Here is a 15299-nt window from a genome sequence, read left to right as displayed (position 1 = left end):
GTGGTGAGCTGGCTCAATGCTCGTACTTCTTGGTGAGGCAGTTTCTCCTGGCAGTGTTGGTGCCAACTGGATATATTTATTGGTACCAGGCTGATGCTCTCAGAAAGTTTGCAGCCTCCTTCACTTTGCAGGACAAGGGGAAGATTAAGTTCTACCTTTGTTTTATAGGATTTCAAACACAGCTGCGTTCGCAAAACACAATTAGAAAACTTTTTGAAGATGTCCCGTCAATTCCACCCAGTCTCCTGAGAGTGGCAGAGAGAACTTTTACCCAATGATGTGAGGACTGGGGTGAGATTGACCAATGATCTTTGGGCAGCCTTCACTTTGATCCAATGAACGACGAGATTGTCCGACAACGCAGGCTGTTGACTGACGCCTGGCCGGACCTATAGAACCCGAGAAGTGGGTCGGGTGTTGTCCAATGAGCGCGGGGCGTATGGTGCCTGTAGCCAATGGAGAGGGAAGAAGTGGGCGGGGTTTGAGTGCTGGGTTGGTTGAAGGTGGAGGGACCGTAGCGGGAACAACAATAACAATAATAACCATCGCGTTGGCAATGGAGAAGATGGCCAGCTCCGTCAAACAAGTACCAGCTCAGTTGCTGAGGGGCCGCCCGGGCAACAGCTTGGAGGCGGAGAGAGAGAGCTTCGAGCGAGGCCAGGTGAGGGGGTGGGGAGGGAGCTTCTGGTCTCGGCTCCCGGGCCCTATGGGCCCCAGGACCTGGAGTGAGTGAGTGAGTGAGTGTGGATGGTACAAGGTAGATCCTCGCCTCTGTGGCTAAACTTTGAACTCTTAACCACCCCCTTCCAGAGTCCTGTTTCAATCCACATCCTGCGTGCAAGATTTACATTGTTCAAATATAACTTAATTGTACTGTGTGTCGATTTTTAAAGTTGCATGGTGTGTGATGAGTTTTGTGTGACCCGTCTGTACTTGAATGTTGTGATTGTGTGAAAGTGATCTGCGCTTCTTTTGTTGACTGGAGATTTATGGGCTGGTTGCTTGCCTCAAGTGATTTCAGCAAAGCAGTTTTTCACTGTTAACTGTTGTGATGTTCTCAGACAAGTTATTACTGTAGAAGTTTTGGCGGAGTGTTGGGGCAACCCTTTTCTGAATTGTTTTGCTTTCCAATCCCTGGTAAAATTCAGTGGGTGACAGTGGTCCAGGACATGACAGTTTTGCGTATGAGTACAGTAATGGGGGCAGTCACAGTTGGATCCCCTTGTTGTTTTGCGCAGGCAGATGTATATTTTCAGTCAGAATCACCAGGGTAACTCGTTTGCACCAGGATCCAGAACATAGTTGATCTTTCCTGTCCCTGTATGGACTGAGAGAAATTGGTGAATAGAGCACTGTTTTTTTGTAGGTGTTATGGGGAAACTACTCCTGTGTTTAAAATGTGTTAGGGTGAGGGTAATATGTGAATATCTGCTTTTTCTCCCAGCTGAGCGTTCCTTGTTGGAAGTTTGTATGGTTTGATTGCTGTGAACCACCCCATCTTACTGTATTATGTTTGCACTTGACATTTGCCCTTCAGATCCGTATCACCACTAAAGTCAGTTTTCAGTTTATTGGATTCACTCTATATGACTTTGTGTAAATGGTGAGCATATTGGATACTGCAAAGATAGTTGGCCCCAACAAACAACATTTTAGCTCAAGTGCTGAAGCTTGCTGCAGAATCAGCTGTGCTCACTGTTCCAGACAGTTACAAAGTGGAAAGTCAAATGTTCCGAAGAGAAGACGTATTGAACTTTGAAATGTTAACTCTATTACTCTTTTGAGAAATGATGGATCTACTGAGTTTCTCCAGCACTTTCTCTTACTACAGTTTTCCATAATCTGTAATATTTTAAAATATTACCCTTGTGTGGCTTGTCAGAAAAAATGCAGTTTGAATGAATTTGGGCTCTTAAACAACTCCAATCATCAAAAGTTTTCGGAGGGATGACACATCAATGGAGCAGCCACATTTACTCACTCTGGTCACTGATGCTTGCGTTGGGTTTTGCCAGGAATTGTAAGTAGCCTTAGTATAAACATGGACAAAAGAGCTGTATTCCAGAGATGAAAGTGACTGTCCTCCACCGAAGCAGCATTTTACCAAGTGTTGAATCATGATTCCGAGTAAAGTTCAAGTTGGTTGGAATTTGGGGTGTGACGGATCTCTTCCTGCTTTGAGTTGTGCCTAGTACTGAGGCAGATGGTTGTAAGTGTTGAAGGCACAATCATTTCAGCCCCAGGAAATTGCTGGAGAGTTTTAGAAGCTTCCTTTGCCCACACATCTGCTGTTTCAATTTTCCTCCCTTCTTCATGAGATCAAAAATAAGGATGTGTGTCCATAAGACATAGGAGTGGAAGTAAGGCCATTCGGCCCATTGAGTCCACTCCGCCATTCAACCATCGAATCCACTCCCCAGCTAATGAAGCATGCTCTGGTTTAAGGTGATGGTCGGTAAGTAATGTGGGTTTAAACAAGGATTATCTCCAAAAAATGACAGTTTAGCAAGTTGCCTTTTGATTTTCAGTCATGCCACTATTATTAAATTCTCTGGCACCAATATTCTTCAGATCAGCATTCACCAGAATCTGCTAATCGGAGTGGCTGTCTATCAGCTATCTGAAAAGGTCAGAGGGCAATCTTTCTGTAGCAAATGACAGCCCTGCTTATTTATCCAAACTGTTTCATCTGGAGATTTAAGTCAGAATTGTGATGAAATACTTTCCACTTGCTGAGATGAGTGTTGCTCCAAATCACTGTTATTTCGAAACTGTGCATGCAGTTGTTCTGATGTTCCCACACACGATTGGTATTGGCACAACAATCACGGCATTAACTTCCAATTCTGAAAGTTGCTGCTATTTGCTGGCCTCAGAGATCCATACAGCTGGTAAGAAAATTGTAACGCTGCTCCAAACAATTGAGCTCAGTAGTATCTAGGACAAAGCAACTCTTTTGTTCGGCACCTACTCCAGCATCTTTTAAATGGTTATTCCCTCGACAGAGGAGTGAAAGCCATGTGTATAATCTACATTATTCATTCGTCAAGGTTTCTTTGTCAGTACCTTCCAACCTGTGATCCATATCAGCTGCAGAAACAACGGTAGCAGATTAGATTACCTACAGTGTGGAAATAGGCCCTTTGGCCCAACCAGTCCACACCAACCCTCCAAAGAGTACCCACCCAGACCCATTTTCCTCTGACTAATTGACCTAACACTATGGGGCACTTTAGTATTACCAATTCACCTGACCTGCACATCTTTCGATTGTGGGAGGAAACCAGAGCACCCAGGGCAAACCTACGCAGTCACAGGGGGAATGTGCAAACTCCACACAGACAGTCACCCGAGGCTGGAATCGAACCTGGGTCCCTGGTGCTGTGAGGCAGCAGTGCTCACCACTGAGCCACTGTGATACTTGAGATCACCACTTCCTGATTGCCCACCATTCTGAAATATTTTGTTCCTTTCATCATTGTTGATTAAAATCATGGAACTGTGCACCTTATAAACACTGTGAATGTACCTACAGCACATTGTTTCGAGTAGGAATATCCCCATCATCTTCTCAAACATAATTAGAAATGGCCACACAGCATGTGCACAGATTTAACAAGAAAATGGTGGCTACCTATTTGAGGTAGTGGAGGACTACTGTTTCTTCTGCTTCTGTAAGTGCATCCACTCAAAGCATTGTTGTCTCGAGAATGTCTGTAAAGAAAAGGGTGCAATTTCACGGCAACGATGAGTATGAAGAGAAAGCTGGAAAATGGCATTGATATAGAGGATCATGTAAAAGGCACAATATTGGCTGGTCTTACAGAGCCGTGGAACATGGGGATGGAGAGAGTATATTGGTTTGAATTATTGGTCAATCATGTAGCCAGTGTAATTGAGATTCAGGATTGTAGTGAAACAATAACTGAAATTTCTGGAAAAGCTTTGCAGGTCTTGCAGCATCTGTAGAGAGAAATCAGAGTTAACGTTTTGCGTCCAGTGACCATTTCCTCAGAACTCATCGGAGAGAGGAGCAAAATTTCTTTAAGATGGGCATGGCTAGAAGAGATTTGGCAGTGAGATAAATACTAAATAAAAACCAAAAGGACTGTGGATGCTGTAAATCAGAGGCAAAAACAGAAATTGCTGGAATTGCTCAGCAGGTCTGGCAGCATCTGTGAGGAATCGGAATTAATGTAACCCTTTCTCCAAACTGAACATGATTGCAATCAACTCTTCATCCTTGGATGAGGAAAAATGTAATGCATTTAGAGTCTTAAATTCCTGCCCCTACCTCACCTCTGGCTAGCGGAAATATCCTCTCTGAACCTTCTCTGTTGATTGTGGGGAAAAAAAAGGTCTACGTTTGAATGAGATCACTTCTCATTCTTTTTACACCTAGAGAAAACATTTTAAGATCTAATATAAACCTTTGGAAGAGAGATATTTGCTGTTTTCTACTGCATTCTTCCAAGGCAGGCAACTTTCTTTGAAGTACTAAGTGGTGTAATGAAGTATTGTTATTTGTAGCACATAGTTAATGTTGTTTGGGGCGGTGTGTGGTGCCATCTGATTTCACAACTTTAACTTGTTGTTTTTTAAGATGTTGTCTTCAATAAAGCATATTGTTTTGGATAAATGTGTTGTCTTTCATTAAGAAATGTCAGCTGTAAATGAAAGAACGTGTTTGTGAGGTTCAATTTCTTCTACTGTATTATTGGAAAAAGGCACAATATTGGTTGGCCTTACAGAGCCGTGGAACATGGGGATGGAGAGAGTGCATTTGTTTGAGTTATTGGTCAGTCAAGTAGCCAGTGTCTAAACAGACCAGACTGCTATGTGGCACAAAGGAGATTAATGATCATCAGTCAGGGAAGTAGGTGAAACTAGATGATGTTTGGAATGAAATTGATAGATTAACGAAAAAGATTTCTTGTAAATATAGACTTTAAACATATAACATCTGAATACAGGCTTGAGATATTAATGGAGTTGTAATGGTGGACACTGAATCTTCAAATTATTGATCCATATTTGTTCATCTTGAGGTGGAATAATAGTATAGAAAATAGTGAGGTAATAAATTGCAATTGGAGTTTGAAACCTGAAAAGTTTTGAAGATGTGATTTTGCAACTGTAGTCTCACTCTGTAATGAACGGTGGTGCTTTATTGATCTACAGTTTCGGATATTAATTGATTAGTTCATGTGCACAGAATCCTGTTTCAGTAGGATGCTTAAAAGTTGATTTTAGACTTAACTACAATCAGTGTCTGTGATTCTCGCAAGAACCTTGTGGGGGGGGGGGGGGGGGGGGGAGCGCTATTAGTTTTAGTCTTGTTTTATTTTCCATTTCATGTTTCTGCAATGAAACATTTGTTGTTCCATGTACATCTAGGCTTCCACTTGCGTTCTGTCAACGCTAGAATATTACTCCGTGCTTTTGCTCTTGCTGTCCAAGCAGACGTGGCAATTGAATCGAATTTGGAGGTAGGGTCACTTCTGCTTACACACAAAATGTAAGCATTTTGTTGAAACTATTGTGCCATATTGTCTTTTATTTTCTCCTCATATCTTGCTGAATAGTCATGTTCAAGGTAACAAGATTTTAGTTCAGTGCTGAGTCTAGGAAGTAGTGTTCCATCACTTTCTTATGTATGTGCACCTTTCTTGAGAGTGACCCGCTGAAAATATCGAGAGCTTGTGCAGGATCAGATGCAGGTAACAGAAGTTTGGATGAACATCTGTTTAGAGGCTATTCAGGAAAGCATTGAAATAGTTGAACCTAGAGGTGACCAAAACTGAGAATTAATTTATTGGTGGATGGAGGCAGACATGGTATTGGAATTGGTGTCTTGTGATAGAGGTTGAAGGTTGGTGAAGAATAGCTGATCATCGTGGGAAGCTGCATTTGCAAGCAGCCTCAGAGACAGTGATTGGAGAGGAGATTAGAATCAGTCAAGATATAGGAGATTATGGTAATGGACTGATGTGATGATACAGAGAACAAGAAGGGTTGAGAAGTAGAGCTGGATGATGTTGTATATTGGCAAAAATTGACCTCCTGTCTTTGGATGACACCAAAGAGCAGGATGGCAATATGGAAGAAAAGAGAGAGTCAAAAATTGTTAATTCCACAGATCCCCAGCTATATTGGCTGGGGAACAGCATAGCCAGTTGTGAGCAGTCATACTGAACTGCAAATGGTTGAGAGGGTTGCACAAGGATGGTGTGGTTGACTGTTGAAGATAACTGACTGATCCAAAGGGTGAAGAGTGGTTTTTGTATTGCGTTCATTGTGAATGTCATTGTAATCTTGGTTATGGCTATTGCATGAGAGAAAATCCATTTTGGAGAGATTCAGGCATGGAAACAAGGGATAGCTGGGCATGTTTTGGAATGCAGCAACACCATCAAGGACTTAAACTGCATCCCAGTAAGATTCAACAATCTTCAGAAGAGGGAATTAGGTAAAATGGGTTTGGAATTTTTATTTTTCTCATTATGCAAAAGCATTGAAATGCTGAGACTGATGCAGTGTTTGGGAGATTCATATCACTTAACATCATAGTGATTGTTGCACAGAGTAAGGTGATACTTAGTGAGAATTTATCTCAACAGCAGGTTTGGTTCTAAGACTGAAGTAATTAAAACTAGAAAATGCTGGTTCTGATGGCGCAGTCATTTAGTTGTTCATTATGTTGATGGCTCATTGCTTCCAGTCCAGAAATTTGTGGACTCCAGTTAAAATTCTGTTGCAGAACAGTGTTAATTATTGTGTAGCTTGGGGTCATTCAAGACTATCCTTTTTATTGAAGTAAATGGAATTGCTCTTCTGTCTGTGCTGAAATCACAGCACTGTAAATGTTGAATGTTGCTGAAACAGGAAAAGAACAAGACAGATATAGATTATATTCCTTTTAAGAAGTCTGTAATAATAAATCTGCATTTATTACCAGACGTATACTTAGTCTTTTGATGCAGACTGTTCAAAATTCAAATGTATGCTTTCTGCACATCTAATTATTCACTTTGTTCAGCATGAATCTTGCTGGACTTGCTCATCTTTTTCTCTTTGCTTCCTTACTTTCTTGCTTTTGCTCTGTATTGTCTTGTCCAACTTCTTGGACTCTTGTGGACACTGCAGAAAACTTGCTTGTTGTGAGTGGCTTGAGTTAAAATTAGTGACAACTGTTAGCAATGTGAGACTTTATCTGGAAGCTGTCCATTGTATTTACTTCTGAAAAGAATGGCATCACTGTTATACATGGCTTGATGGCTCAACTTTGAGTTTTTGCCAAGGGTGCCTGGATTGTACAGTGAAGAGGAAGGATGGTGGTGCATGAAGTAACAATCGCAGATTCCCACACACACTCTTGGGCACTGCTTCCAGAGCTCAATGTCCTTGGAGAGACAGTTTCTAGTGCATGAATTCCTTGTTTGCAGACTGAACAACTGCTTTTGGGTTATGTTGTTATTGGTAGTATGAAAGGAAGAATGCTGAGGGATCATTGCTGTAAATGTTTATGCTGGATGCACATCATCCATGGGAGCAAATTGTGATTAAAGGCCAGTCAACCTATTGTACTTTCTGCTATAATTTGCTTGCCCTGGTGTCCACTTTTTAAAAACGAGTCCAGAGTTTTCACTTCCAATATTGGGTGTCCACTTCATATGTTAATCTATATGTTTGAAAAACTTGCTGCCATCAGCCTTAATTTTGCCTTTCATTTGCCTTGAATCTGTCTCCTTACCCTATTGTTTCAATTTAGTTCAAAATAACATGTGGATTTACCTTGTGAATGCAAGGTCCTCTCTTGATCACTTTTCAAGGCTGAAAAGCCTGAGTTTCTTTAGCCTTGTACTGCTGATGCCTGAAATAAATATTGACTCCTTTGTGAACCTTTTTGTCTAATGCCCTCTCCATTTGAATATACTTGAGATGTCTGCTCACGTGACACAGAGCACATATACTCCACTCTTCTGGGTCGCTGTCATTCTGTTTGCTGCACAAGAAGACTTGTATGTTTTGACTGTACTAGAGTCTTTACATCTCATTCAACTTTACGTTCAGCTGTTGTGCCACAATTTGCAGATTCTGATTGTACGCGACATCACACAAGTGAAAATGCAGGAAACAAAGTCGAGGCTGAATTTCTATTTTAGAATGGGTATTCTAGTCCTGCATTCAGGGTTTGAATGAAATGATAAGTACAGATTTAACCTCTGAGACAACTAGAGGATATAAATAACGCTAGTCTCCGACTCTATCATAAGATAATAGGATACAGGCACAGGACTTAACAATTTGGCCCATTGTGTCTGCTCCCACGAAGGCTAATATATTTCTCATGATCCTGCCTTCTCCCCATAACTATTGATCCCCTGAGTAAGCATGGGGAAGTAGTTTCAATATTCAACCAGTGTCTGTCTTCTCATTTAGCCCTGAAATATTCCTGAATTTGTTCTTGTTTGAGAAATTCATTTTGAACTGCATTTTTTTGAATGCAGTATAATTTTTATTTGAGCATTCTGCTACCTCTTCTGAATTGTTATATATATAATGTAAAGCAGTTGAGATATTCTGATAAAAGGTATTATTTATATAATGTGTCTGAAATAGTAACGTTTACATAGACAAATCATCGGCATTCTACTAATTTAGCTCAAATCAAGAGCTGATCTGATTTTACTTCTACTTATTTAAAGAAGGTACAAAAAGTTCATTAAACTCTTTTTAATATCCTGCATGATATCCCATCCATTATATTGACAGATGAAGCCCTGCTTTTACTTCACAACCAAAGGGTATTACTGCACTTAACATATCTCAATTCTAAGCTCAAATTTTGTGCTGAAATGGAGCTTGAACCCATAATCATTTTGCCCAGAGAATAAGTGCTGATTGGGCCCAGCTCAAAGGACACATGGGTAACTCTACTTTGCTGTCAGTAGAAAGAGGAACAGTTACTGTGAGAAGGGATGTGTCATCATCAGGCTTGAATTAATGAGGAATGTATTTAATCAAATAAAAATCCAAACTGAACTTGAATATAAACTAGTAATTGCTAGTGTAGTTTGAACTAGTATGTTGAAGATACCATCAGAAGTAAATTGTGCTTTGATTTGAGAACAATGGGTAATTTAGTATGGTGGGAATAGAGGTCGTAGCCAGTCTGACTGATCATTCGATAAAAGAAAAGGGCCAAAATGCAGAATGATAATTTGCTGTAACCCAACCAAGGATTTGTTGGAAAGGTTTAATTGTTCATTGCAGGGCAAATGATTATGCGTAGTTCATAAGTCACTTTTTGTTTCCATTGATTCTTGTACAACAACAGATGGTGCATTAAATATTTACGCCATCACTAGTGGAGAATGTGACCAGCATTTCCAGGGTGGTGGAATCAGTGTTAATAGGAAAGGCCTGAAAGCAAGACTCTTCCCCCCCCCCCCCCCCACCATCGTTTTGCCTACCTCAGCATGTTGAATCTTTGCTTGGTGTAATTCTAAAAATACTGCCCACCTGTTCATGTCTTGTTAAACTAGCCTTTTTTTGTAAGTGTTGACAGGCTATTTGACCTCTGAGCCAATTCTACCCTGCATTGACTTCCAGGTGCTGTTTCAAAGGGTACACTTCTCATTTTCTCTGTCTGTGGCTCATGCTTAAGTCTGTTTGAAACATCTGGGTTAGTTTGTTTGCTGATTTGCAGAACTTCATCCTCATCAAAGATTGAATCTGGGAAGTTCATAGCTGAGCTAATGGTCAAACATAGCAAGGCATGGCAGGATCTCTGATGTTATACCTGTCAGCAAATGATGGCATACCATTAAATAAAGATGGTAAACGTCATTCTCCTCTGCAATTTAGATTTTTGTGGTTCTCAAGAAGATCTGTTTTCATAGAGCAGGAAGTTGTCATGGTGTTCTGGCTGTCATTCCTCCCTCAAACCCCACTGACAACCATTCAATAACTAGCCTTATCTCTCCTTTTAGTAAAACACTTGAAGGAAATACTTTCCAGCCACATGGTGTGACTCCCTGCCCACAGTCTTTACTGTAGTTAGCTTTGACCTACACTTGTGCTAATCTGGGGCTAAGATTGCCTCTGGTTCATTTGTGTAGTTTGAATTGGCCTGGTGCTGGTGTGGTGGAAGGCATGGCTTGTGTGCAAACCTGCTGTGTCCTCCTGAATGGACAGGATACCTTTTGTGTGTTTAATTGGATCATCCTGCAGTGTTCGGCTTTAAACTTTGTTTCGAAGTCAGGGTGTGGTCAAAAATTCATAAATTTTTTTCCACATTTTTGACCCTCATATTACATAAGAGTTAGGAGCAGGAGTATCATCATCTCTGAAGGTTTGTTGTGTATCTGGGTATCTGAAATACCTGTACAGATATATAATTTCTTTGTTATCTTGCCTGCATTGTGTTCTGGTTTGGCTGCAAGCCAGTTCCATTCTCTTCACGCCTCCCAGTCTAAAAGCAATTATAAATATTTTCATTTATTATGCTGGAGGCAATGATAAATGCAATGGGTGTAGTCAGAGTTTGCTTTTAATTTCTTCTTTTCATGTCTTCTGACACACTGATTATTGGCAGGCTCCTCAAATGAGAAGGAGGAACCACTGTAGCCTGATTATGTCCTCACCTTGCGTACACATATGGACCTGCCTGCTTTAAGTCTAGACAGTGATTAGGAGAGGAAACCTTGGCTGACTCCTTTCCTCCTCAGTCTGTTTGGCTTTCTTGCCTGGGATCAGCTAAATTCTACTCAGCTGGGGCTTCAAATCTAAGTTTGGTCTATGTTGTTTCGCATGTGGTGTCCTAATCCACTAAACCTTTGCATAAGTTCTTTCCAGGGTGTCTCATTCTTTTGGGCACTGTTCTATCATGAAATAATAACCAATGCAAGTTTTTACTGGGGGTCCACATTTCAATTTGTTATGTATACAGCCAAAGGCAGTTGCTGTGTTTACAAAAGCTGTTGTAAAGTAATAGAGCCATATACACCTGCGGAAGGAAAAAAGAAAGAATGGCATTAGCCAAGCCTCTGATCACAGCCTTACAATGCCTCAAAGTTCTGTACGATGAGAAATTTCTTTGGAAGAGCAGATGTAATTTGTATGAGTAAATTTTGGAGAAAGTTTGCACTAATGTCCACAAATCATATGTAATCAATGAACAAATAAATCACCCTTTTTCTGTTGTTGGTTGAGTAATCTGTTAATTTTGGTATAAATAATACAATTTATTGTACTTGCATTTTGTGCCTTTAGAATCTTGTCTAACTGTCTGAATGTGGGGCAGAGGGTCCCCTCCCGAACATCTTTTCTGAAATAGAGGACCTTCAACAAAACAGCAAATGGTAGCGTTCATACCTCTGAACCAAGAGGCTAGGTTCTAGTCCCATCTTCTCCTTTGGTGTAGATAACATGTCTGAGCAGGTTTTTAAAAAATGTAAAAGGTCCTTGACAATCGTGTGTTGTCTGTCCTGTTTTCATGTTTGTTGCTGAAGTGATGTCAGTTGGAGTCCAAATTCAGTTTTGGCTTTGAAGACAGAATGTCTAATCTACAGTTTGAGGAAGGTGACCAGTAAGTTCACGTGACTGATCTTTCAAAGATATTTTCAAGTTTGGATACCCTTTAAATTGACAGACAGCTGTTGAGCAGGTTGGTGGATGATTTTGTTTGATTGGAGATGTTCTTTAAGTCCTTTGCTATGTCAACGAATTATGTTTTTTGTCATCTTTAGAACCAAATTACTTGGATGATTCCAATGGGGAATTGCCACAGCCAGTTTTGTTGTGAGTTGTATGTTGCTGTTTTGTGATAATGGAGTGTCCCTGAATGTAACTAGCAATTGTATGAGAGTGAAACTAACAGTTTCTGCCATCATGTAGCTTATGTGAACTTGCTTTATAATGAACAGTGACTGAGCTCTTGCAGCACATGGTAGCATTCATACTTCTGAGCCAGGAGGCCCAGGTTCAAGACCCATCTTTTCCTTTGCTGTAGATAACATGTCTGAACAGGTTGACTTTTTTTTTTAAATGTATAAAAGACAGTGTTTTACAGCAAATACTTGCCACAGAAGGCAAGCCAGTTGATTTTCACACAGTACATTTAAAGAAGTAATGATTCACTTGTAAACAATGCTGGAAATGGATTTATGAGGTAAGCTATAATTCTTGATGTATTCCTTAGCTTTTATGTTTTTGTCCAGATCTGTTGCTGTGAGGTGGAAGAAACCAGATGTAGCAATCCTAGTGGAGGTGTTCATGTCCAATAAATTGCCCTCAGCGAAAATGGTCAAGCCACTTGTTCTAAAGATGTATTTTCTTTCTAAAGAATAAAGTGAATACCTAATTCTAGCTGGGATCTTACGTAACTTGTTCAGAAAGTCTGCAGTGTAATTTATAAAGTTAACTGGTTGTTGGAATTCCTGCACATCGACTGTGGGAAATCCAGTGTTTAGATGAACAATACAAGTTGATAAATTAGCCGAGAATTGACTTGGAAAATTAAAAATGATGGTCAGGTCTCTGCGGCATCTAATGCTTTCAGAATCAATAGTAAAAGGAATTCTGCTTGTATTACAGAATTCAGTGATTAAAAAATATACTGCGATCTCATAGGACATGGGCATATGTTTACTGGCCTCATTCATGGTTGTATGGCTGTTTTGTTAACGAGTTTCTGAATTTGCTGTCACTGTGCATGCATTTTGAAAAAGAAAATCTCTTCCCCCACCCCCCGCAACTTCCAGTTTGTATTTAAACTAGCAATCTCTCCCTTCTCCCACCTTTCTCAGCTGAACACCACATTGAATCTCTTGGAGTGGGTTTTGTTTGACTGCACTGATGATGGATGAACACTATTCTTGTATAGATAGGTAGAGGACTCAAAATAGCACTTGCATGCCTGTTGGAAAATCTGTGCATTTACTGACAATTTGGAGGTATGTATGTCTGAGAAATGATTGAAGTCCCATTGTATTTGAGAGGCATCTTGAGCACAGCATCCGAAGTACAGTGCATGGAAGTTCCTACCTGCTTGTCACCAGTAGATGAACTTGATAGTAATTGTAAGAAGATACATGTCACCCATTGACACTCTTGAGTAGTGATTTGATAAATTTAACAATGATTTCCTTTCCTGCTTCTGTTGAAACCTAGTGTAATTATCAGAAAGAGAGCCCAGTGCTTGTCACTTTTTTTCGCTGTCTATCAAAATGCTGAATGAGAAATGGAAAAATCATTCAACCATTTAGGAGTAATCTTTTATAATATTGTTTGTTTTGGTTTGTAAAAATGCTGGCTGTGTACAGCAGGCAGGTCAGTAGCTGGAAGGAAGTTAATTCAAATGACTTAACCTTGTGGTTTTTTTTAGCTGCCCTATGATGCAGCATCTGTTCCCTTTACCATTTTCATTGTTCCTTATCTTGTTTCAGTCAATTTCTTTATTTCTTACTCTAAGGCAGACAGTGTGATGTGGTGCTTCGTTTGCCCAAAACTGCTAGTGTGCCTCGAGATTGGGACTGCTAGCCTTTTCTCCGTTGTAATTCCCCACAGTCAATAAGGTGTTTTCATTGAGTCTGGTGACTGAGATTTTTGTGACCACTTTTTGACTGATTTTAAATCTTTGCCTTTAGAAAGAATTTGTCCAGGTGAAGGAATGAAAGTCATAATGCAGAGCCGGACCAAGACTGAAAAGGGGTGTAAATCCAGGATTAGTGATTTCTACCCTTTGTGTTATATCTGTAACCATTGCATTTGATGCAGTCTTGCAGCAACTTGTACAAACTTGCCATGCAACCAAGATGCTTAACTACTTCCTCTTTCAGGGAATGACACTTTGGTTTTTTTTTGTTTTGTTGCTCTGAGAAAAAGACTGTTCAATTTAATGCTGAGCTGTAAAACCAAGAACTGATGAAAACTGTCTCATACCTGATTAGTTTCTGCAGGTTTTGCCTTTCGAGCTTTTGTTGCATATACCTGTAAATGTTGCATTTATTGTGAAGCCAGGAGATTGAGTTCTGGTGTTATCAGATCCTGATAGGAGAGCACCCACTTGAATATACAGTGTAAGCTTGAGTCGAGAGTGGGTGCAACTTTGTTGATCAGCAGCCAGGTTTCATTGACTCGCTACTGGGTGCCAGGATCCTTGAGAGGTTTTCAAAGTGTTTCGAAAATATGGTTAGGATTCTTAAATTTATATGTCTGTTGAGTTGTTACATTTTATTTCTGCAGCTGCCTCTATGAGTAGAATGTTTTCTGCAGTGAGAGGGTTGTTTGCCTTTGTGTTGCTGATCTGGGACATTGAGGAACTGTCCACATCCCAATGAACATCTCTCTTGTTCTGAGTTGCGAGTCATCAGAGGATTTTGAGTTTTTTGCTGGATTATCATTGGTCACTGGAGGATCAGTGGTTGACCTGACCTGATATTGGTGGACCTTCTGCTGGCTTTGACCTAATGCTCATTCAGTATCCAGCCAACAAGATCAATCGCCAATGCAAGCACCCATTCCACAGGCCACGGTGTTCAGAACACCATCACGGTGACTATGGCGAAGGTTGAAGAATGTATACCTGGTAATTTGACGTTCTTTTGTCGTAGAGTCATAGAGATGTACAGGATAGAAACAGACCCCTTGGTCCAACTCATCCACACCAGCCAGGTATTTTAAACTAATCTCTTCTCATTTAGCAGCATTTGGCCCATGTCTCTCTCAATCCTTCCCATTCATATCCCCATCCAGATGTATTATAAATGCTGTAATAGTACCAAACTCCACCACTTCCTTTAGGCGAAAGTGAGGACTGCAGATGCTGGAGATTAGAGTGGTGCTGGAAATGCACAGCAGGTCAGGCAGCATCTGAGGAGCAGGAAAATCGACGTTTTGGGTAGGAGCCCTTCATCAGGAATGAAGGGCTTCTGCCCAAAACCTGCTGTGTATTTCCAGCACCACACTAATCTTTCTTTCTCTTTTTCTCTCTCTCTCTCTCTCTCTCTCTCACACACCACCCTCTGCATGAAAAAGTTGCTCCTTCAGTACCTTTTAAATCTTACCCCTCTCACCTTCAACCTATGCCCTTCAGTTTTCGACTCTCCTACCCTGAGGAAAAGACATTGGCTATTAATCCTATTAATGTCCCTCATGATTTTATAAATTTTTAAGGCACCCCTCAGCCTGTTACTGTCCAGGGAAAACCGCCCCGGCCTATTCAGCCTTTCCGAACAGCTTAAGCCCTTCAACGCCAGCAGCATCCTTGTAAATCTTTTCTGAACCCTTTCAAG

At 40.6% G+C, this 15299-nt stretch overlaps 1 protein-coding gene across 1 annotated transcript in view; it reads left to right on the top strand.

Annotated features, from left to right (window-relative positions):
* Nucleotides 1-473: 473 nt before the first annotated feature.
* The window catches only part of hip1 (huntingtin interacting protein 1), a 351738-nt gene continuing 336912 nt past the window's right edge, over nt 474-15299 (top strand). Inside the window, exon 1 of the mRNA XM_060847935.1 lies at nt 474-661. Coding sequence (XP_060703918.1) covers nt 557-661 — 105 coding nt within the window. The 5' untranslated portion in view covers nt 474-556. The remainder of the gene's footprint in view (nt 662-15299) is intronic.

Source organism: Hemiscyllium ocellatum, chromosome 31 (genome assembly GCF_020745735.1).
Source record: "Hemiscyllium ocellatum isolate sHemOce1 chromosome 31, sHemOce1.pat.X.cur, whole genome shotgun sequence".
Lineage (NCBI taxonomy): Eukaryota > Metazoa > Chordata > Chondrichthyes > Orectolobiformes > Hemiscylliidae > Hemiscyllium > Hemiscyllium ocellatum.
Note: the sequence above shows the minus strand (reverse complement) of the source record. Positions and strands in the feature narration are given on the sequence as shown.